We start from the raw sequence: 24,179 nt of genomic DNA, 5'->3' as shown, positions 1-24,179 counted from the left end.
GGAGCAAGTAGATGCCAGTCATGTGCCTTCCCAGCTACCAGAGGTTTTCCGGATACTAGCGGCCATTCTTCAGTGAAGGTACCCGATTGTTGATGCCTTAACTTGGACACTTTATGGCCTTAAGACTGTAACTTTGTAAACAAATAAACCCCCTTTATAAAAGCCAATTCATTTCTGGCGTTTCACAAAATGGCAACATTAGCAAACAGGAACATAGGAACTTCTCTGATTAAAAGTCATCTCTCCACCTGTAATCTCAAATCTAGCATGCACTCCAATATACAAATATTTATTTATAAATTATATCCATGATTTTACATTATACATTATTTTAGATTATAAAATAGACAGAAAAAAAAATTCGAAAGAGATAACATTTACAAACAAAATAGAAGTTCTAATATAATATTTTCTTCCTATACCCCAGTGGGTTGTGTGGGCTTGCTTGGATTGCTTGGAGACTGGGAAAGTCCAAGCACACATGCCTGACTTCTAAGGCCTCTAATGATCCATTCCCTGCTTACTCCTCTGTCTGTTTTCCCTCCACTTCCTCTCCCAGGACTCTGGTCTATTAGAACGATTTGAACATAAAGGACCTAAAACACACCTTCAGGTCAGGACCTCGCCTTGAGGCTGTCTTGCTTTGGAAAGGTTTTCCCTGCTTTGTCTCCTCAAGCCACAAGTCTCTCTGTCATTCATTCCTAAAAGCCTCCCTCCATCGGGGCTCTCTTCTCAAAGCCGCCCTTGGTTAAATCTGCCTGCCTACCCTATGCACATCTTTTTCTTCTCAGTATTAAACAGTGTTTACTCATCTGCTTCTCTCACTAGGCTGTGAGCTTTCTGAAGGATGATTCCACAGCACCTGATAAACAAAAACAATGGTGATAACAGCTAGTGCTTTTGTAGTATTAATACACGCCAGGCGCTGCTGCGCGTGTTTCACACCTCTTAGCTCACGTAATCCTTACCTTAAACCTATGAGGATTATCCCCATTTTGAAGATAAGGCATATGGGCACAGAGGGGCTGGGTGAACCTCCCAAGGTCACGCACCCGTATGTGAAGTTCAGGAAGTATTGAGCTGGTCCGAACTGCGTGTCTTCTACCACCCGGGTGAGAAATATAGTCACCCAGGCCCCGGCGAGCCTGCGCTGCCCCCTGCTGGCCAGCTGTGCCTCCCTGCAGCCTTCCTCCGTGCAATGCCGCTTGGCGGGAACCAGCTGCGTCAGCTGTCCCCTCTGCCTCCTGAGCCTGAGTCTGGGGTCTGACGACCAGCACAGGGCGTTCTGAGGGGAGAAGGGGGCCAGAGCACACGGGAAATACGCAAGCGTTTCCCCTTGATTTACATACTCCAAGGACTGTCTCCCTAGGAGGGGATGACTGAATGAAACCATGCAAGGATACAAATTGGGAAGGTAAGCCCTCTGCCCCCAAATGCCATAGAACGCACCCAAAACCAACAGAAATAGTCATTTTTGAAACTTAAGTATTTGGATTGTTTTTACATTAGGCTGACCTTTGGATAGGAAATTGAATGCCAACTGACATCAATGGACTGGTTCTCAAAAGGTGTTCCTCATGGAAATATTCAAAAACTCAGAAGCCTAAACAAACAAAACAGATGGCCGGGCCCCATTCCAAGCCTGCTAAATCAGAACTGCTGTAGACACTACTCCTTAGGGTTCCCCTGAGACGATATTCTTCCAAACCCCAGAAGCTCTAAAACCATTAAACATCGCACTTTTACAGTTTAAGCAAATCCAACACTTTTCCACCTTAGGGAACAGTTTATGCTTCAATGGTGCTTCAGTGGAAAACCATGCAGTGCCTAGGGGACACTCCTTCTGGGTTGTCCGATTCTGGCCTTTCACTGTCTGTGAGCTATTTTTAAATTCTGTAAATTGTAAGGAATTGAGAGCAATGCAAAACAATTATTGTCTAAAATATACAATTTCTGTCCTGTCTGGTAGAGGTTCCATTGATTGATTTCCTGCTCTTCTCTCCTTTGGGGAAAAAAAATTTTGCCTCCATTTTTACATTCATTTCAATATCCCTAATCTATAAATGCGGTTTCATAGAGCCTGGGATTCCTTACTTATTGTGGCTAAATTCCAAGTGGAGCACCCTGAGAGTCAGGCAGAGGCTGTATCTCCTTTTGTGATGAGTCTCGGAAGTCACCCAGTGTCTTCCACTGCATTCTAGTCAGAGCTGGCTTCATAGGTACAACAAACTCTGAGGTTTACAGGGGCCCACACTTAGAAGGGCCCTGAAATTTGTTTAATGTTTTGCTGTCACTGTCTTGAAATTCGTAATAATTTTTTAACAGGATCCCACATTTTCATGTTCTTCTGAGCCTGCAATTTCTGCAGCCAGTCCTGATTCTATTTGTTAAGGTACTCACAAAGGCCCACTCAGGTTCACAGGGTAGGGGCATAGATTCCTCTCTTGATGGGGGAGTAGCTAGGTTCTGGAAGAACATGTGGGCCTGGAAATATTGCTGAAGCCTTTCTTATTTTTAAATAAACTTATTTTTAGAGCAGTTTTAGGTTTACAGAAAAATTGCACAGAAAGTACAGAGTTCCCATATGCATTCCCACACAAAGTTTCCTTACTAGTAAGTCCTGCATTAGAGCAAAACATTTGCTACAGTTGATGAACAATATTGACACCTTATTAGTAGACATTAGGGTTCACTCTTTATGAAGTACAGTTCTTTGGGTTTTGACAATGCATAATGTCATGGATCTGCCACTGGAGTATCAGAGTAGTGTCACTGCCCTAAAAATGTCATGTTATTCATCCTTCCATCCCTTGCTCCCAGCCACTGAAACACCATTGAAGCATAAACTGTTCAGAAAGACCTCCGTGGTGTGGTGCTATTTGGGCAGAGCTCTCCAGGTGAAGCAAGGAAAGAGCTGTGCTCCAGGTGTAGGGAACAATGAGAACGAAGGCCCTGAGGCAGGAACTTGCTGCTCTCATGTTCTCAGTAGACGGGCGGCAGGAATGAAGAGGTCCTGGAGGTCTGTCCCGCCACAGTGCACCCCAGACATTCATGGGGAACCATGGAGAGGGTCCCTGAGACACGAGACTCTAGGAACACTCTGTTTACTTTAAATATATGTATATTTTGCATTCTATATTAGTTTCCTCGGGCTGCCATAATAAAGTACCACAAACTGGGTGGCTTAAAACAACAGAAATTTATTGTCTTGCAGTTCTGGAGGCCGGAAGTCTGAAATCAAGAGGTCAACATGGCCATGCTGCCTCTGAAACCTATAGGAGAGAGTCCTTTCTGGCCTCTTCCAGCATATGGTGTTTGCCAGCAACCGTGGAATTTCTTGGCTTGTGGATGCAGCAGTCTAATTCCTGCCACATGGCCTTCTTTCCTGTCTCCATCTTTGCATGGCATTGTCCTTGGTGTCTGTCTCTCCTCCTCTTAGAAGGGCATCTGTCATATTGGATTAGGGGCCACCCTTCTCCAGACCTCATCTGTATTTAACCAATTCCATCTGCAACAACGTTCGGAGGTACCGAGGGTTAGGACATCAATATATCTTTTTGGGGGACAAAATTCAACCCATAACATATTTCTTTAAGTTTTGGTACTTTAAGCATTTTGATTACTTGTAAACAAACTTCTAGGCAATCAAGGGGAAAATACCCTTAGACAACGTAGATAAAATTTATTTTTCTTAAATGTTTAAACATAGGCAAAACATAACAAGTTTAAAAGCTATACTTTTCAAATGTTCTACATTAGGCATTGTGATGATTTGGAGGCTTTATGGACCCCAGAAAAGTATGTTCTTGGGTTAACCCATTCCTGTGGGTGCAGACCTATTGTGGGGTGGAACTTTTTGATTAAGTGATTTCAATTGCGATGTGATCCACCCCGTTCAAAGTGAGGTGGGTCTTAATCCTCTTACTTGAGTCCTTTATAAGAGGATAAAACACATACAGAAGCTGAGAGATGAAATTAAGAGATGCTCATGGAAAAAGCCCCAGAGAAGCTAAGACTCAAGGACACACCCACAGAAGCTGAGAGAGGAAGCCACAGAAGCCAGAAGCTGGAAGCAACGAAACCAGGACAGAAGGACCAGCAGATGTCGCCATGTGCCTCGCTATCTGACAGAGGAGCCCAAGCTTGCAGGTAACCAGTCTTCAGAGAAGGCACTGTCTTGCTGATGCCTTAATTTGGACATTTTCATTGCCTTAGAATTGTAAACTCATAAACTAATAAATCCCCATTGTTAAAAGCCAGTCCATTTCTGATATATTGCATTTCATCAGCTTTAGCAAACTGAAACAGGCATATGTTATTTTTATAATCATAAAAGAAGGTTCTTGTTCCAGTTTGCTAATGCTGCCATTTTGCAAAACACCAGAAATGGATTGGCTTCTAAAAGGGGTTTATTTGGTTACAAAGTTACAGTCTTAAGGCCATAAAAGTGTCTAAACTAAGGAATCTACAATAGACTACCTTCACTGAAGGATGGCCAGTGGTGTCTGGAAAACCTCTGTTAGCTGGGAAGTCACATGGCTGATATCTGCTGATCTTGGATCATGTTCCAGCTCCTCTCTCAGCTCCTGTGCGTTCTTCAAAATGTTGCTCCTGGGGCATTTTGTCCTCTCTTAGCTTCTCCGGAGCAAACTCTGGGCTAGCATAAGTCTGCTTTCAATGGCCATCTCCAAAATGTCTCTCTCAGTTATTTTCCAAAATGTCACTCACAGCTACTCTGAGGTCCTTTTGTTTGTGAGCTCTTTTTATAGGACTCCAGTGATTAAATCAAGACCCACCGTGAATGGGCGGGGTCCATATCTCCACAGAAATAATTCAATCAAATGTTTCACCCACAGTTGATTGAGTCACATCTCTATGGAAACAAAGGATCCCAACCCAATCTACACTAAAACACCTGCCCCCACAAGATTACATCAAAGAACTTGGTGTTTGGGGGGACATAATACATCCAAACCAGCACAGTTCTTGAAATATTTTAAAGCAAAAACCCAAAAGTTTGATAACACACACAACTGGTGAGCTTATGGCGAAACAGGCACTGTTTAAACAGATGGGAATATAAACATATATTCCTGTGGAGGACAATTTGGTATTGAAATTGTAAATGTATATCTCTTTGACCTAGATAGTCAACTTTTGGGAATTTATCCCACAGGTGTAAGAGTAAGCATGCAAAATGACACTATGTGCAAGATTGCCTGTGCAGTTTGTTTGTAGTAGCAGAAGATTGGAAATAACTTAAATATTCATCAGGAGAGTACTAATTAAATAAATTCTGATACATCCATGCAATGGAGCACTATGCAGCTTGAAGAAAAGAAATGGAGATACTTTTTATGGACATGGAAAGATGTCCAAGCTAAATTAAGTGAAAGGAGCAAGGTATAGAACAGAGTATACTGTGCTACCTTTTACATGAAGTATGGGAGTTTCAGAGTGGGGGGTGTGTTCTAGTTTGCTAATGCTGCCGGAATGCAAAACACCAGAAATGGATTGGCTTTTATAAAAGGGGGGTTATTTGGTTACACAGTTACAGTCTTAAGGCCATAATGTGTCCATCAACAGTAGAGTACCTTCGCTGGAGAAAGGCCATTGGCATCCGGAAAACCTCTGTTAGCTGGGAAGGCATGTGGCTGACATCTGCTTACTCCCAGGTTGCATTTCAAAATGGCATTCTCCAAAATGTCTGCATCAGCTTCCAAAGGCCATCTTCAAAATGTCTGTCTCAGCTCCAGCTAGCTCTGAGCTCCTTCTGTCTGACCTCATATAGTGCTCCAGTAAACTAAACAAGGCCCATGCTGAATGGGTGGGACCACACCTCCATGGAAATTATCTAATCAGAGTTATCACCTACAGTTGGGTGAGTATATCTCCAGGGACACTGAACCAATAGGTTCCAACCCAATCCACACTAATACTTCTGCCCCCACAAGAATGCATTAAAGAATATGGCCTTTTCTGGGGGACATAAATATACAAACCGGCACAGGGTATAATAAATTTGTTTTGCTTGTATTTACATAAATGTAGAATGATTCACAAGGAAATCATTACAATGATGATTTGTTGAAGGAGAGCTAGATCTCCTTTACCTGCAGGTGCACCCATCCCCCAGCTGCCATCATGTTGACTGATGACAATTCACAGCTACCTCTTCTCTGGAGAACCACCCTCCACCCAACAAGGGGCCAGCTTGACTGGAAACACTAACCCCCCAACCCCTACTCAGGACAGGCCTCAGCCCATGACTGACTGACATGGTACAAAAGGCTAGTCCCCTTGCCTCATAGTGGGACTGATTTTGTGGTACAATTTGTTTTGGGATCAGGCTCCCAGACCCGAAAACCCAGTGATGGCTGACCTCAGGCACAGTCTGATCCTGAGATTCACAGCATCGCTAGGTCTCCAACTCTTCTCTGTGGCTCTCTCAGCCCTGACTGCTTCTGTGTGCCAGCTCTAGTCTCAGACTGGGTACCCCGTGGCAGTGACAGTGTCTGCATGGCTGCAGCACTCTTATCTTGCACCACCCAGAGCAAAAGAGGGCTTCTTTTCTGGTAGCTCCCAAAAAGAAAGAGGGCATTTTGCTCTTAGAAACCTCCAGCAAACACCTCCTTGGAGTCTTCCTAATCAGATCAGCCTGGACTTTTCCAAGAGAAAAATAACTTTCTGTCTCATTAAAGGCACTTTTATGTTGACCCACTTGCCCACCCAGCCAAACTTACAACCTAACTACAACAAGCCTTGACAGAAAAGACAAAGTTCTGTGCAAGGAAAGGAGGATTGCTCTGAATTTGGAAGCTAACAGAACGATCCTAAGTGGGTTTAAGAATGAGCATTCTCCACTTGAGAGGGCATGAAGGGGAAGTGGGATCTTCAAGGGAGAGGCAGGTTAAAGCTAGAAGGGAAAGCAGTTCAGGGACAAGATGAAGCCACAACAACTGATGGGCATGTCAGGGTATTTCTCTAGATGTCAAATGTACACAGGAGGCAGCTTGACAAGATTTCCCTTAGCCAAATTTGGGCAATTTTAGTATCAAAAAGAATAATAACATTAATAAATAGCACACTGCTAGGAAAAATATTAATTAGTCTATAGTGATACTGTAATAAAGAGTATGACTCCATTTTTGGTGTTGAACTGGCAGTTTTCAAGCCCCACCACTCCCCTTTACCCTTCAGCCCACATCTGGACAAGCTCATAAGAAAGCCCAGCTACTCCTTCCCCTGGTGCTGGCAGAAAGTTCAAACCACACAAGCCCCAGTTCTCATGCAAGAACCTTCACCCCATACTCATCCCTTAACCACAATAAAACCCAAAGCCAGTCACCCCCTCCTGCTCTCTCAAGCCATTTTTGTACCTACTTGGGAGCTGTTTTACTTTCCTAGGCTGCTCCAAGCAAATACCATAAAATGGTTCAACTTAACAATGGGAATATATTCGCTCACAGTTCAGGCCTGGAAAATGTCCAAATCAAGGCATCATCGAGGCGATGCTTTCCTCTCAAAGACCAGCTGCCAGTGATCCTGGGCTCCTCTGTCATGTGGCAAGGCCCATGGCAGGGCATCTGCTGGTCTCTCCCTTGATTTCAGCTTGTTGCTTCCAGCTTCTTGCTTCCATGGTTTTCTCTCTGTGTCTGAATTTCATTCTCTTATAAAGGACCCCAGTAATAGGATTAAGACCTCGTTGAGGAGGGACACACCTCAACTGAAGTAACCTCATCAGAAGGTCCTACTTACAATGGGTACACACCCACAGGGATGGATTAGATTTAAGAACATGTTTTTCTGGGGGTACACACAGCTTCAAACCACCACAGGGGCCTTTCCTGCTGTCCCCAGAGAGCATCACTATGTGAGCAATAAACATTTCATATCCTCTTTGGGCATGTGTGACATCATCATTCTTGACATCAGAACCAAAATTTGGATCCTGCTTTTGCAGGGTCATCATAACAGACACTTTTTGAAGTGTGTGGGTGGGTGGTGGTGGTGGGGAGCTCTTCTTTATAGAAGAATGACAATAATTTAACAGAGAAGGACTGATAGAATTCGAAAACCACAACTTTGTAACCACCATTGTAACAACTGTTTCTAAATAGTCTTAAACTTATTAAATCCAAAGGGGAAAAAGTTACTTTACTATAGAGAATCTAACAGACATTGTCTTAATCAAGTGATCAAATTTCACATCACCAATTATGGAGCAAATTGATATCTTAGGGACATAACATCACCTATTTTTATATTCTTGCCAGAAATGTTCAACCTAAATTTAATCATGAATAAACAAACAAATTCAAATTGAAGGATGGTCTGAAAAAGATAATTGGACTAGACTCTTCCAAAGTGTCAACGATTTGAATGAAAAAAAAAAAAAAAAAAAGGCTGGGAAACTGTTATAGATTAAAGGAGATTTAAAGGAGACTAAAGAGACCTTTCAATCACAGATATATACCATGAATAATCCTTGATTGAATCCTGGATCCAAAGTGGGGGAGACATAAAGGACATTGTTGAGACAACAGAGAAAATTTGGATATAGAGTATATATTAGACAATATAGCAAAGCTAAATGTCTGCACTGTGATCATTACAATGTGGTTATGTAGGAGGAGAATGTTGTTCTTTGCAGATATGCACCAAAGTATCTAGGGGCAAACAGTGATGTGTCTGGAACTTATACTCAGATGTTACATCAGACAATGCTTATGTCTATATAGAGAGAGGTAGAACAAAGGTGGCAAAATGATAATAATTAGTGTATCAAGGTAAAGATAACAAACCAAACAAAAAGACCAGCTGGTGTAGGGAGTTGTCTACTCAGAAAGAGTGTTCCAGTGGCCCAAAAGGGAGGGCTAAGAGAGGAAAGGCTTGGGTCACTTCACAAATATCCTGTGTTTACTTATTCTAGTTTATTTGCCACGTCTCCTTGTATTAGTTTCCTATTGTTGCTGTAACAGATCACCACAAATTTACTGCCTGAAAACAATACAAATTTATTATCTTACATTCTGCAGATCAGAAGTCCGAAATGGGTCTTATGGGGCTAATCAAGGTATCGGCAGAGCTGCTTTCCTCCTGGAGGCTCTAGGAGAGAATCCATTCCTTGTCTTTTCCAGCTTCTAGAGACTGCCTGAATTCCCTGGCTTGTGGGTGCATCGATCTGATCTCTGCTTCTGTCTTCACATCTCCTTCTGTGAACGTCCTGCCTTCCACCTATAAAGACCTTTGCAATTACATTGTGCCCACCTGGATAATGCAGCATAATCTCCCCATTTCAAGATCCTTAAATCAATCACACCTGCAAAACCCTTTTTGCCATGTAGGGTAACATATTCGCAGGTTCCAGGGATTAGGATGGAGACAGTTTTAAAGGGTCATCATCCTGTCTAACATGGCCCTGTACTAGCCATAGCTCAGAACAGGGCCTTACTCAATAAATATTTCCAGAAGGATTTAGGATTTGGCCCCATCCTCTCCACTCGTGGAAAAAAGGCTGGGGTTGCTTCTGTGAGATGGGGATTGAAGTCTGGGCACACGGGTCCTGACAGATTCTAAAGGCCTGATGCCCCCCCACACTCCTACCTTATCGATCACTTTTCTTAATCCCCTTGCATCTTAGCTCTAATGTTCAAGTTCCTTGGGGCTCTGTCCAAGGCTTTCTTCTTCTCCCTCTTTAGGTGAACTTCTTTATTCCCATGGCCTGTATCTCCCAGCCAGCCCCCTCCCCAGGCTCCAGATTCACATACCCAACTACAACCAGACACCTATCTTTGGATGAATCATAGCTATCATAAATTTAACATGTCCACAATGGAATTCTTGAATTTTCCCCCAAACCTGGTTTTCTCTGGTCTTCCCCATCTCAGAAAACAGTATCATCATCCACCCAGTCACTTCCTCACATCCAATCCATCCTGTAAATTCTTCCTCCAAACTGCAGCCTGGATCCATCCACCTCTCCACAGACACCATCACCCCGCTCCTGGATTGCATCAGTAGCTTCCTCACTCTTCTCTTACTTCTAACTCTCTCACAGAAACCAGAATGATGTTTTAAAATTTAAAATCAGATCAAGTAACTTTTCTGCTCAAAATCCTTCAATGTTATACCATTGCTCTGAGAATCTTCTCTTTCTGGAACACTCTCTCGGCCATCCTCAAAGCCGCTTCATCATTCAGGTCTCAACTCAAATGTCGTGTTATTAGATCAATATAAAGAATCCTGCCTTCCCCTGATTAAATTGTAGACATTGTCTTTTTTGTTTATTGCCTGTTGCCCCTTGTCCCACACACACACGAGAAAGGAAGCATCAGACTCGTAGTTGACCACGGTATTTCCTGCGCCCTCTACAGACGGGAGGTGCTCAAACATTTGTTGACAGAATCAACACATTTTCATGGGTTTTTAATCATCCTTACTTGGTAAAATAAAAAGCTGCCATTTCTGTTATTCTCGTCTCAAAAGAAACGTCTTCTAAGTCTGGGACTATTGCAATAGATGAACTGGCCTCAAGCCGCCCTACGAGAGTCACTGTAAAGGACAGCAGCTGAGGGAAAGAGGGAGGGATGGAGGGACGGAAGGACGGTGAATGGGTGGGTGGATGGGTGGGTGCGTGAGTGGATGGTACGCGCTGGGAAAGCAAACCCAAGATGCTGAATAAGTTAAGCCACTGAGGTGGCCAGAGCTCGCTTCCCTAGGGCCGCTCGCTTCCCTAGGGCCGCCCGCTTTGGGGGGTCACCAAGGGGCTACTTCAGAACAGACCGGGCTCGACGGACGGCTGTCCTTTCCCCGGGGTTTACAGCAGTAACTTGCTCCCCGTTCCCGCCCCCCGCCCCCCACACCTCTCCTCACCCCTCTCTTCCCCCGACACACTCACAGCCTCCCGCAGGGACCTGGAAACGCCGCGCTCAGCCCCGCGGGGCCCGGCCGCGCACAGCTGCGCCCCCTGCCGGCGCGGGCGCTCAGGTGCGCTCTGTCCGGGACCCGGGAGGGCTAGCGCGCATGCGCGCAGGTGCATTTCCCGCCCCGCCCCACCACTGGGCTGGGCCACCTGCCCGGGAAACCTGTGGGAGGTTGTTGCCCTCGGGTCACTCCCGGGCGGAGACGCGGAGCCGGGCCATGGGAGAGCCGTCGGGGACGCGCGAGGCCCGGGCCCGTCCGCGAGAGCGGGACCCGGACCGGCAGCCCCGTTCGGACCGAGACCGCTACCCCGAGCGACAGCGGGACAGACCCGGGGACCGGCGAGCGGACCGGGATTGGGGGAGGGACCGAGACCCCCGCCGGGACAGACACAGGGGCGGGAGCCATCGCCCGGAGGAGCGAAGAGTTTGGGAAGAGTCCCGCCCGCGCCGGCCGCGGGACGGACCTCGGGGGCCCACCCGGGACGCGGCCCCCGCCCCCTGGCCCTCGCAGCGGGAAACCCCCGAGCCGCCGCCCCAGAGGAAGGAGGGCTTCGCGCGCCGGGGACTGGGAAGGTGAGGTGAGGTGAGGTGGGACCGCCCGGGGAAGGCTGGGTCAGAGGTCACCCCCGCCCCCTTCCCCCGGCTGCGTGTCCGGGCGGAAGCTGGGTTAAAGCAAGACGGTGCGGTTCCTCCCTTTCGCGCTCTCGGAGGTGACCTGGGAGGGAGGAGAACCTTACCGCGCCCCACTTCTTAACCCGAACCCAATTGGCAAGGCAGAAACGACCCCTTTTAGCAGGGGCAGGGTCGGGGTATCAGGTAAGGAGGAGAAGTCTTCAGGGAAGGGAAGGAGAGGGAAGGAGACTAGGGAGGTGGGGTTATCCTGCGGCTCCTCCCTGCACCCCCGCCACACACCCACTTGCTCGCAAGACTGCCCCTTGTCCTGTGTCCCCAAATCAGCCTTCCCCGACTTTCAAAGTCCAGTTCCCTGGTGGCTGGGGCCTGATACAGTCAGCCAATGAAGGGCTAATAGTTTAATGCGTTACCCCTCCTTGGGGGTATATGCATTTCAAAAACAGACAACTGGGAGAATCCACATCTTTAAAGAGGCAGAACTCCCAGCTGAAGGACAGAGATTTTTTTTTCTCTTTGGTCAGTGAGGTCTTTCTGGGCAGCCTCATTCAAATCCCATGATTGTTAGCTACCCCCACCTCTTGAATGAACAAACTTGGCCATCCCTGCCTTGTAGAGAACAGAGAATTCCCATAAACCCTTGTCAGGTGAAAGCCTCGTGTTCTTCTGGAAGGCTTTGTGCTAGGAGAGGATGGGGATGGAAGGGGGAGGAGAGACAACCGAGTCTCCACCACCCCTCCTAGGAATTGTTCTCTTTCCCATCAAACATTTGACCCAATTCCACAAACCTTATCGAATGTCCAGATTATGTGCCAGGCACTGTGAACTGGGGTATTGCCCCTGCCTGCTCGGAGTTTAGTCTAACAAGGAGACAGACTGGGGTGATGCCCACCTTCTGTCAGGCTCCTCTCTACTGTGGGACTTGGAGGGCTAAGCCAAGTCTCTCTGCCTGTTGTGTCCACACAGCGGGAAAGCTATCCTGAGTTTATGTTGCATTATCTGAAACCAACTAGCATGACAAAGGGTGCACCCAGATACAGTCACAGACACTGGTTATTGTTTCCCAACTAAAGCCACTTGCATTGAAACAGAGGTATATTTTTAGGTTTCTTTAAAAACAGGAGACCCAGTTCTACACCTCCCCCACCCCACCAAAGCAAGTGAAGAAAATATTTTGCTTCATTTGCTCACAGCCAGTTGGTGGTTTGGAACTAATGGGCAATTTATTTCCATCTTTCCTCCATATGGCAAGTTTAATGGACTGGCCCTTGGGGCGGGGACTACAGAGATCTACCCTCACCAGTTTCACTGTCTGGTTTAGGAGGCTGTTGAATAAACGGGCCAGTTGCAGGGGAAACGTGGGTTCAGAGAAAACAGAAGTGGGTTCAGGAAAGTTTCCCAGAGATCACCTCAAACTGGGTTCTGGAAAAGGAGTAAGAAGGGGTGAGGCTGGGAGCAAAAGATGACAGGTGTTCCAAGCAGAGGGGTAGCTTCTACAATGATGCAGAGGTGTGGGAGAGCATGGGGATAGTTTGCTGTGGCTGGGTCTTTGAGTGGGAAGTTGTGAATGTGGTGAGAGGGACAAGGGCCTCCTGTGCCATGCTGAAAGTTTGGACTTCATCCGTGGGCCCAAGAGGATTTCAAACATAAGAGAGACATGATGAGATCTATGTTTCAGAAAGATCCCTGGAGCCCAGCAAGTGGAAATGCAGCCCACATAGAATCCTAAGCAAAGCCAGAATATACTGGATAATGCAGGGGCAGAGGGGGTGGGGAAGAGGGGAGATGGGACAAAAAATGCTATGGCTGGCAGGTGGAGAGGAAGAGATGATATAAAGATGTCAGAAGCTATCTGTGCCACCCATATATGCCTAAAGAATTATTGCTGATTCAGCTCTTTCCAACGTAACGAGGAAAGAGAATGCTGGCTTGGGTGTCCATCTCCTGAATGCAAACTAATTTTGAAGCAGTCTGGTCCATGCTGAACCAAGAACTCAAGCTAGCAAAGAATGCTGCTCACAGCCACCTGGTTAGATAGCTCCCGCTAGCTGACAGACCAGCACCAAAGGCTGTTTCCCAGGCTTATGGGATTACAGGCATACAGCAGGCTGTTGGTTAGCAGAGCTTGGTCAAGTGTTTGGATGTCCTGTATGGGGTTGCTAAACCAGAGAAGTCTCTCTCAAGTATCAAACACTGGGGCAAATTTTATTTCTGTTCTGCCTATTCCTTCATGTTTGGGCCCAGCATGAGGAGCCAGGGGTTCTAATACTGAACACACCATTGAATTTTAAGCTCCCTAATGGCCTTGTTTGTTTTGGGGTTATAGCGAACCTGCTTCTGGGAGATATCTGCCTTCAAACCCCAGGCCTACACAGGAGGAAGTGGAATATTACCAGTCAGAGGCTGAAGGACTCCTGGAATGTCATAAATGCAGATATTTGTGCACTGGGAGAGGTGAGCAATTTTGCAGGCGGTGTGACCATTTACTGTGGCTGTGGTTCTGGAAGGGGTGGTCTCAGTTAGGGAAGCAGAAATGCTTTGGTTCCTAGCATTTTAGTTTCCATACCTGCACAAGGTTTTCATTTTCTATAAAAGGGTAGGACGGTCTGAAAAGTGCTGCTAGATTTCCCATGCTTTTCCCCAAACGTCCCCGGGGGACTGGCAAGGCAAGCAGCAGCCCTGCAGCAACTGTCAGGCTCCGGGTAGAACTGCAGTGGCCTGTGCTGCTAGCTGTGAGCTGCCAGCTGTCAGAGGAGGAGTCTGGCAAGGTGGGGAAGAGACGGAAAATCACCTGGGGGGAGCAGCTGGTCAAGCCACATGGACAGGATCAGACGGTCTCCTTGGAGATCTGATGCCCACATACTCGGTCAGATAGGAAATATTTTTTACATATACAGTATATAAGACTAAGAATACACATACACACTGAAACAGAACGTCACGATACAATTCTTACCCTATTGCATACCAAGTGCCCTGGTATTTTCTCATCTATGTTGTTTCCTTAAAAACAAACGCACACACAAACCGCTTATCCTGACCTGCAGCTTGAAAACCACTGTATTTATAATATGTGTCAACTCCACATATTATCAAATTCCCATCCTAGCACCGGTCCAGCCTGGCCAGCAATGAAGAAAATCTGGTTTGTCAGGCTGAGCCTTTAGGCTTACATGATTTGGTAAGAAACTTCCTAAACTACCAATGACTAAAAGTGAAAACACCCCAGCCCTAAGGGAGAGAAATCATGAAGCTCATACCTGAAAATGTGTCTTAGTCTGATTACAATGATATAGGTGATTATAAGATTTATAAGGAACTTTCATTAAAGGGCTCTAGGCAAGGTACAAGGTACAAGGATCCTCCTTCTCCTTTCCTTAAGATAAGCTGGTACCACCTCATTGCCTTTCATTCTCACAACTCCTGAGGCTCAGAGAAGTACAGTAAGTTACCCAAAGTCACACAGCTGGTATGTGGGAGAGCTGAAATTGGAACACAATCTGACTGAAAAGCCTGAAATGGTTTTCTTACTTGACCTTTCTCCTTTTCTGATTTAAAACAACAGGAGTAAACCAGGGGCTGGGTAACAGGTTTCTTGGCAGAGATATTTTTTTCTTCTGTGATTGATTTCCCAAGGGAAGAGGGCAGGGCTTGAGACTTCGGACCAAAACACACTTTGATTTAGCCTGGATTGCTTCTGCCTATTTGGCTTTGAGCCTGGATGTTAGGTTCTGAGTCAAGAGAAAGGATGGTTCAGCAGTGGGAAGCTAACAAATGAGGGCTTGTAAAGAACTCTGGACTCTGGAGACCCATATAAATTTACAATACCTCCTTGTTTTGACAGAAACAATCATTAAACACCAGGAACTTGTCTCAAGTAGGAAATAAAGACCTAGAGAAAGGTCATCAGAAGATTTTAGCCCAGCCTTAGAGTAGATCTTTTGTGACTTCTTTTCCTTATCGGCGAAATCATCTCCTCCTCCAGCAAACTTGCAAAAGTAGGAGGGCAGCTAAGGACCTCTTTAACTTCCTAGGGAGACCCTGAAGTTTGGGGTCGTGATTCAACTCTTAGGAAGTTCAGTGGAACACTGAGGATATATATTAATCAAAAGAGACTGCCCCAAATTCACTTCTATAGGCAAGACCACTCAGATACGATAATCTTTAGGGGCTGAGGATAAAGAGCAAGCCAACAGTTAGTATAAACGTCGCAAAGTGTGCATCAGGTCACCAGGGAGTGCTGTGTGTCTATAGGTTATGCTCATTTGTTATTTGGAAGGACAGATGAGGCCCTACAAGTTCCCTGGTGAGAAGGTACATTTCCCTGCTCACCTCCCTGCCTCCCCTAGTTTGCATGTGAAGCAGCTTCTCCTTTTCTTTTTGGTTCTTTCCCTCTCCCCTTAGACTCTTAATCTCAAAAATGATTTGCATTCAGCTTCTAACCTACCCACAAAGCATCTTTGAAAGTTTAATTTATTTTTCTCCCAAGAAGGCTGTAATCATAGTCAGTAATGCTTGTCCGTCCTTCTAAACCTTGTGAGCTAGGTTTTAAGAGTATTTTAAGTTTGGATTTGAGGGGCAGTTTCCTGATTAGGAATTTGAGATTGGAGTTGTTAAGAGGGCTGTCCGTCAGAGTCTGCAGGGGTAAAACAGACTTCCCAATGCCAAGAGCATTTACTTGTGATCACGCTGAAAAGGTTCAGGGACGAAGGTGGTGATTTTTAAAAAATATACATTCTCAAACCCCCTTTTAAAAATACTTATTTAATACCCTGATCCAGCACTTATCTGGACTGAGTTTATGTCAGTTTCAACCCACGACTGGCTGCGAGTGTTAACTCCTTAACAGCATTAAAGAGTAAACCAGAGTTAGAGGAAGAAATGACCTAGAAAGGATTACTGGTTTTTAGAAAAGAGAGGGCTGCTGATTTGGAGAGTTGCTCCTTGTAAAGGGAGCAGAGAGGGCTCCTCTATGTACATCGAAGACCAGGAAAGCCTTGGAGCTTTATTTAAAAAAAACCAACACCACTCAACATCTCCCCCAGTCCAGTGATGCCTGTCTGTTTCTACTACAGCCAAAGCAGGAATAAAGTGTGGGCCCTAGTCCTCCCCAGACTCTATTAAGAAACTCTGCCAAATAGCAGAACATTGGGAAAGTCTAAGTGTTCTTTATGCTGGAATTACTTAAATTCGTTGTGGTATTTTATATATCCTTTAAAATTATGAAGTATTTTTACTGACCTGGAAAATGTTCACACTATACTGTTAAGTAAAAATAAAAAATAGGCTATACAATTGTAGACAGAATAGGACTCTGTTCTTACCTAAAAGCAAACAACAATAAAAATTATGAATCTATGGGGGGAAAGTCCAGAAATAAATAATGCTCACAGTGGTTAGTTTTTAATGGTTGAATTATAGACAGTTTTCACATTATGTTTCCCTTTTATTTACATTTATTTACCTTTATATTTTCTTTTTTTGCAAAAAGCATGTTACTTTCAAAATTAAGGAAAATAATAAAGCTACTTGCATTTGGGAGGAAAATTGTAGAATGTAAAGATAATACATGAGAGTGAATCATTTCAATTAGAGAATGTGTAGATGTATGTAATACAGCTTCACAAATAGACCAGTTGGAACCAGGCACAAAAATCTAGTTATCTAAGAGTAGAGAGATGCTTACAGTTTGGTCCAGAGTTAGCTCACACACTGGATCCTTCTGCACGTACCATTTCCAGCTCAAAAGCACCCAGATGTACATTATACTGAGCAAAAGAAACCAAACACAAGAGTACACACTGTATGATTCCATTTATATGAAATGCTATAAAAGCCTAAACTAATTTATAATGACAGAGAACAAATCAGTGGTTGTCAGGAAGGTGAGGGATTGACTAGGGAAATTTTGGGGTTGATGGACTGTTCTAGACCTTGAACAGATGTTCTAGGGTATATACATTTGTTAAAACGCATCCAGCCATATAATTAATGTGGGTGTGTTTTATTGTGTATAAATTATATCTCAATAAAGTTGGTTTTAAGAAAAGTACTCAGCTTTGGTGCAAGAGCTAGAGCCCTTTCTTGTCCAGTATGAGAAAGTTGAGGGCCCTGAGAGAATCCAGCTCTGAAAATATCACAGTTCAAGCAGGTGTGCTATTTAGGGAGAGCAAAGAAAATGAAGTTTACCCATATTAATTGCGTTAAAGTCTAAGAACAATAAAGCAGATATGTTTCTTTAATTCAGTAAGCATTTTGGGTTTTAATTAACTTAATTTTTAAAGCTTGTATTTCTTTCCCATATTCCTAATACATGCGAACCACAGTTAACATTCCATTATATACCATCCATGCTTTCTTCTAACTTCATTATGTTTTTAAAGCTCTATATTATGATTTTCTTCAAACTTGGAAAAAAGTCTACTTTCAAATTGAAGTAGCCACAAAATATGTATATAAAGAGAGGACTTTTGTTCTGTTTTCTGGTGGAAAGTGGGACATGTGCTTGCCCTTCCATATAGGAAGACTTTCCTTCTGCTAACTGGCTTGCTTGCTTCTACCATCTTCCTGGACCTCTTCTGGGGAGGCTGCTTTGCTCTGTTGAGAGTTACTCCGGTCAGTCATGATTGTTTCTGACACACTTTCTGGAAACCACAGTTCCCTGCTCTCATCCAATGCTGATGAGGCAGCTTTGACTGCTCAGGCCACCAAGGGGACAGAGTAAAGAGACGGGGTTGTGAGCTTCAAGTTGGAAGAACCTCCAAGGGCGGAACAGCATCTCCTACCAGGTAACACACCCTTCTTTTGCAGCCTGCTGCCAGATGCTGGAGGTTCTCCTGAACTTGCTGATCCTGGTCTGCACCTCTGTCTCTTATACTTCCACGGGGGGCTACACAGGCATCACCAGCCTGGGGGGCATTTACTACTACCAGTTCGGAGGGGCTTACAGTGGTTTCGATGGTGCTGACGGGGAGAAAGCCCAGCAGCTGGACATCCAGTTCTACCAGCTAAAGCTGCCCACGGTCACCGCAGCAATGGCCTATAGTGGAGCCCTCATGGCCTTCGGCTGCCTCCTCATCTCCGTGGGTGTCCTGCGGGTCCCGTGGCACTGCCCGCTATGGCTGGTGATTGAAGGCTTGTTGCACGTACTCATTGCCAGTGCCTACGTCCCCGCTTTGTATTTCTATTTCCGCTACCTCTCTGCTGCCTATGACTCTCCTGTGTGTCGAGAGAGGGAGGCCCTCTACCAAAGCAAAGGCTACAGCGGCTTCGGCTGCACCTTCCATGGGGGTGGTATCGGCGCAGGGGTCTTCGCTGCTCTGGGCATTGGCATCTTCGTTCTGGGGGCCGTCCTGGCCTTCAAGGGTTACCGGAAAGTCAGGCAGCTGAAAGAGAAGCCAGCAGAAATGCTTGAGTTTTAGGCTTCTTAAATTGCTCTGCTAAATGGAAGTGATGGCAGTGACTCCAAACTGGTCTCTTTCACAAGAAAACTTTGTTGGGGAACTTGCCAAGCACTTGGGAAAATAACCGGCCAAATTTGGTATGGTGGGTGAAGCTCCATTTTCCGGAAGTGGTGTTCTCTGGTGTGAGCTCTGGTTTCTGGAGTCCTCGGTGGCTGGGGGACTAACGACAGTTGCAACAATTACAAAAACCCACAGAAAAAAAGGCAAGTGCTGCAGAAAAGTGCATCTTGATTAAATACAGGGAGATAAGTGAATTTGAAGAACTTTATCTTCTAAGTTCATGAAAACCCAAAGACATGAGACAATATTTTGTCCTAAACTTTTCTAAACATAGATGTCCTCAGCAGAATTAGCCTAGAATTTTTTTCCACACTGAACTCTCCAGTCCTTCCAGGTCCTTATGCTCTGGATGGAGGGGGTGGGGGCTCTGGGGAGGCTACTCCTGCAAAATTTTAATTTGGAGGTAGGCGTGGGCCGAGGAAAGGAGTCAAATTAATTCACTGGGTTTCAAAGAAACAATTCTATGAGTCCCTTACAGTTGCCTCAAAAGCTCAACAAGTGTTTTGTACCTCTTGTAAATGTGCCATTGTACGAAGAATTAAACCCAACTTCAGGAATTCAGGATTCATTCAGAATAAAAGAAATTAAAATCTTTCCCAGCAGAAGGATCTGTTACTTTTGACCGGCCAACTTCATGGGTTCTTATTGCACATTAAAATACAGCTTATGGAACGTTAAAATATATTCTTGGTACAAGTGAATACATTCTTTGCTTTATGTGAATCCAATAAAAATTAAAGAATATTTTAATTTGGAGGTGATGGTTTTCTTTACAATACATTTATAATACTATTCTTTTAAATACAGACAACACATTTGAAAATTGAGTTCCATCTAGGTTAGAAAAGCATATATATATATGCTTGCATATGATTAGAAAATTTCTTGATAAATACATAAATATTAATAGTATTAGATTCTGGAGAGAAGGAGAATCTTATTTTTCATTTTATGCTTGGTTTGACTGCATATGTATTCATTTTATTTTTAAAAAATAAAAAATTTGGTCTCAGATTTTTCAGGACCACATTGACAATGCAAACGCAGAAGTAGATATATAATTAAGCAGAGGATTTATGATCACCCACAAAAGCAGCTTCACCCAGAAAGAAGCTGTTTACAACAAAAATCTCATTTCTGTTTCCTAGTTTCCACTTCCCTCTACAGAGCCCTCTGCACTCTGTAGGCTTTCCAGAGACTTGTCCCATCCCGCCATAGAAATAAACTGCTCGCTCCGACAATCACCCTTTTTCTTTCTTTTTTTCTATTTTTCTGCACTAACAGCATGCTTGGGAATATTTGGACTTGTTTGTTAGTGATAGCTAGGACAGATCAGGCCTGCCTTGGCTGTCACTGGTGATAAAATTCAGTGTCCATATTACCTTCGGCATTCCCAATGTCACCTGACCTAGCAGAAGACAACTGTGTCTCTCAATTGTTAAAAGTAGGGGTTGTTAACAAGATCTAGATTTATTTCATTTCAGCCAAGCAGACACGTGCTGCATGGAATGTGACTTAACTGTTTCGGCAGGATCGGTCCCAGAAGGAAAACATTCAGGTTTCTACATCTTGTAGGGGATGCCTGTTTTCCTTCAAGGAGTGAGATGCTAACATGCATGCAGAGGGAAAACCAAGGCAGACAGAAGTTTTGGGTGGGGGAGACAACTATCACCATACATGAATTAGAACAGTGTCTGGGTCAATTCACCCTCTTGGCTGTAGGGAGAGAATGTCCGTTAGCTTACAGTGCCTGGACAGAGAATGGGCTGTTTTGGTCTGATGTTATTTGCTGTTTTAAGTAGGAGGAATGTAGCTTCTCAACTTTCTGAGTTCTTGACTGCTATGTCCGATTGACCTCCCAGGAATTCATGGGATCAGCAAGCCTCATGGCTGTTGCCTTTAGAGATGCTTGTCCTGAACTGCCCTGTTCATATGACTGGCTAGTGTGTAAGAGTTTTCCTGGTTTCTGGAAGACCACGCTTTTCATTAGTTGGTCCCCATTCTGAAATCTGTCACTAATCCCTTTTCATTTTATAAATGTCCCTGAGTAGCATCACCATCTGTTTGTATAACATTTTACAAGTTTCAAAGCATTTTCATATACTTGCTTTCATTTGAGCCCCACCACAGCCCTGTGGGTTAAGAAAGGCAGGCATGGTCTTCATTTGTGAGATAAAGTGTTTGAGATTTAGAAAGACTGAATGACTTAAGCAAGTTCACAAGACAGTAAAGAGCAGGACCTTGAACTCCATGTGCTGTTCTTAATTCTCATCTGTGAGCCCCAAAGGAATGGCAAGAGACCTCCCAGAATTCAGCTAAGAAGAGTCCGGGGCCTCTGTCAGTGACAAATGAAAGCTGACATTGGACAAGAACACACTGATTGAGTTCACCTGTTTGTTCCTGCTGCCTCGTGGCCTTTGTGGGTTCCTTACACATGTAAGAAACTCCCAAGTGTCCATCAGTAGGATCTGGTTGAACAAACCGTACACATCCATACAATGAAGCCAGAGGCCATGTTACAAAGAATGTGGATGCTCTGGGAACTGATCTGGAAACACCTGTAGGATATACTAAGTGAAAAAAGCAAGATGCAGAACAGTGTATCTGGGATTCTTCTGTAAAAAAGCATGGAGGAAAGATAAAAATGTATATTTGTGTGTGCTTTTATTTGCATAAAGAAACACTGGAAAGTTATTCTAGAAATTAATGAAAGTGACTGGAGTGAAAAAAAAAGGTGGATGCGGACAGAAGAGTAATTTCTCACATTATATCTTGTGTCATTTTGATTTTTTTTTAAATTTTCATTTTGAAATATTTATAGATTCACAGGAAGTTGCAAAAGAAGTACTGAGAGATCCTGTGTGTCTCTGTTTCTCCCAGGGGTAACATCTTGAATAATTATAGTGCAATATCAAATATCACACCAGGAAACAGACATTGGGAGAATCCACAGTTTATTCAGACATTACCACTTTTACATTTACTTGTCTGTGTATAGAGTTTTGTGCAATGTTATCACGTGTAGATTCACATAATCACCACAATCAAGGTACATAGCTGCTTCATCACCACAGGGATCCCTCTTAAAGCCTCCACTCATCTCCTCCCCCACCCTCCTCATCCCTATCCTCTGGTAACCTGATCTGCTTCCTATCTCTAAAATTTTGTCATTTTAAGAATGTTATATAAACAGAATCATAGAGTATGTAACCTTTGGAGACTAGCTTTTTTCCCACTCAGCATAATTCCCTTGAAATTCGTCCAAGTCACGTGCACCATTTTTGTTGCTGCATAGTATTCCGTGTTATGGATATACTAGTTTGTTAAACCGTTCATCCAATATTTGGTTACCATAAATAAAGCTACTACTAATGTTTGTGTACACGTTTCTGTGCAGACACTAGTTTTCATTTCTATAGGATAAATGCCCAGGAGTGTGACTGGTGGGGTCAAATGGTAAGTGTATGTTTAGTTTCTTAAGAGATTGCTAAACAGTTTTCAGAAGCGGCATTTTGATCTTTCTGACATATGAATTTTTTTTTTTAAAAAAGGAAAAAAAAGAAAAAGAAAAAGAAAAACCACCAAGGATGTTAATACTGAATCAGACCATGTCCTTAAAATCAGTTCACCAGTGCTACCTCTTTAGTAGTGGGCTGGACAGTTTTCTGGGTGAGTGCTGTAAGTGTTAAATCCCAAATCTCTCTCCTCCTAGGTGTGGTTCAGATAGTGGAGGTGATATTGAATGGGATGGTTCTCATGTGTATCGTGGCCTCCTACTTTGTCCTTGCTGGATTCAGTGCCGGCTTTTCCAGCGGCGGTGGCTTTGGGAACAACTATTACTCACCATTTGAGGGCACTGAGCTGGAGCAGGTGCGGCAGCTGGACCAGCAGTACACGGTCCTCCGGGCACCCCTGATATACAGCGGTGTGGCTGTTTCTCTGGGGCTGGGTGTCCTCACCATGGGCGTTCTGGTCCAGGGAGCCAAGAGTCTAACAAAACTGCCCGGGAAGTGGCTCCTCGTGGAGGCCGCCTTCAGCCTCCTGGCAGCAGTGGGCTACTGCATAGGCATTGGCCTTTATCTCCATGTGGCTTTGCAGATCAATTCCACGGACACTTGCAAAACGAGAGAGAGGCTATATGCCCGCAAGGGCCTCACCTGGATGAACTGCCAGCTGGCAGGCACTGATGGAGCAGCAGCCACCTTTGCTTGCCTTCTTGTGATTATGTATGGTGCCAGCGTGGTGTTGGCCCTACGGAGCTACCGAGAACAGAAGCACTACAGAGATAGCCGGGAACAGCACGGAAATTACAGTGATCCACCAGAATACTTATGGTCTGGAACACTTTGAGATCGTCTGGAACCTAATTGCTGTTCTCATTGCTGCTCTCAAAAAGATTGGCCCTTTAAAATCACAAATTAGACAACTATGATTTTTACACACATGATTTTACAAATGCTCCCTTTGGTACCAACACAAAGCTAGGTGATTGTCTATTGTAAAAGGAGATCAATAAATCTTATGTTGGCTGACTGATGAGAGCTTGAAAAAAATATCTCTTGCTACAAAGGGCAACATCAGAAGTTTGGGTATGGTTTTATATGATGGCTCTTCCTTTACAGAAATGATTAGGTAATGGTAAGAGCCAATTAGCCAGAGAAATTCTGAAAGGTGAGAACTAACTACACATCAGAGGTTAGCAAGTGCTAGTGTGGAAATACCTCACCTACCATAACTATTGACGATCCCAGAAGAAACGGGCCACTTTCCCACTATTTGGCCCCAGTGGAAAGTTTTGTAATTTAATTCTAAATGAGTAATTACATTCTCACTCTCCCAGAGAGAAACTTCCATTCATTTATGGGTTGCAACAGCAACGAACTGTGACTGCCATGGGTCCAAGGAGCCACTCTGTCAGAGGTGGGAGCTTAGGTTCCTGATACATTAAGAGATTTTTAGCATGTGTGTTCCTGCTCAAGGTTTTCTGCATTAGGGCCAGGAGAAAATGTTTTCTTGCTAGTCATTCCAAGTCAGTGTCTTTTTTGTGGTTAAGTCATTCGAGTGGAACTCACTTTTCTGAGTGTTTTATCATTTTCTGAAA

General features: G+C 44.4%; 1 protein-coding gene and 1 long non-coding RNA gene across 3 annotated transcripts; one reads left to right on the top strand and one right to left on the bottom strand.

Annotated features, from left to right (window-relative positions):
* Nucleotides 1–3,382: 3,382 nt before the first annotated feature.
* On the bottom strand, nucleotides 3,383–10,656 carry LOC119518563. Its single transcript, XR_005213804.1, has 3 exons — nucleotides 10,443–10,656; nucleotides 9,030–9,237; nucleotides 3,383–3,508 (listed from the first exon to the last, which is right to left on the bottom strand). It is a non-coding gene; the product is annotated as an uncharacterized LOC119518563 (long non-coding RNA).
* A 405-nt stretch (nucleotides 10,657–11,061) lies between these two features.
* MARVELD3 (MARVEL domain containing 3) lies at nucleotides 11,062–24,179 on the top strand. 2 transcript variants are annotated; one of them, XM_037815782.1, is made up of 3 exons: nucleotides 11,062–11,498; nucleotides 13,882–14,009; nucleotides 22,791–24,179. In XM_037815782.1, exons 1-3 carry the CDS (start codon nucleotides 11,143–11,145, stop codon nucleotides 23,426–23,428), a joined length of 1,122 nt encoding a protein of 373 aa, XP_037671710.1. In that variant the 5' UTR covers nucleotides 11,062–11,142; the 3' UTR covers nucleotides 23,429–24,179. The 2 variants fall into 2 exon arrangements, with proteins under 2 accessions (XP_037671710.1, XP_037671711.1); XM_037815783.1 differs by lacking the exon at nucleotides 22,791–24,179 and adding an exon at nucleotides 18,366–19,863.

This window comes from Choloepus didactylus, chromosome 22 (assembly GCF_015220235.1).
Source record: "Choloepus didactylus isolate mChoDid1 chromosome 22, mChoDid1.pri, whole genome shotgun sequence".
NCBI classification, from domain to species: domain Eukaryota; kingdom Metazoa; phylum Chordata; class Mammalia; order Pilosa; family Megalonychidae; genus Choloepus; species Choloepus didactylus.
This window is presented reverse-complemented; position numbering and strand designations above follow the sequence as displayed.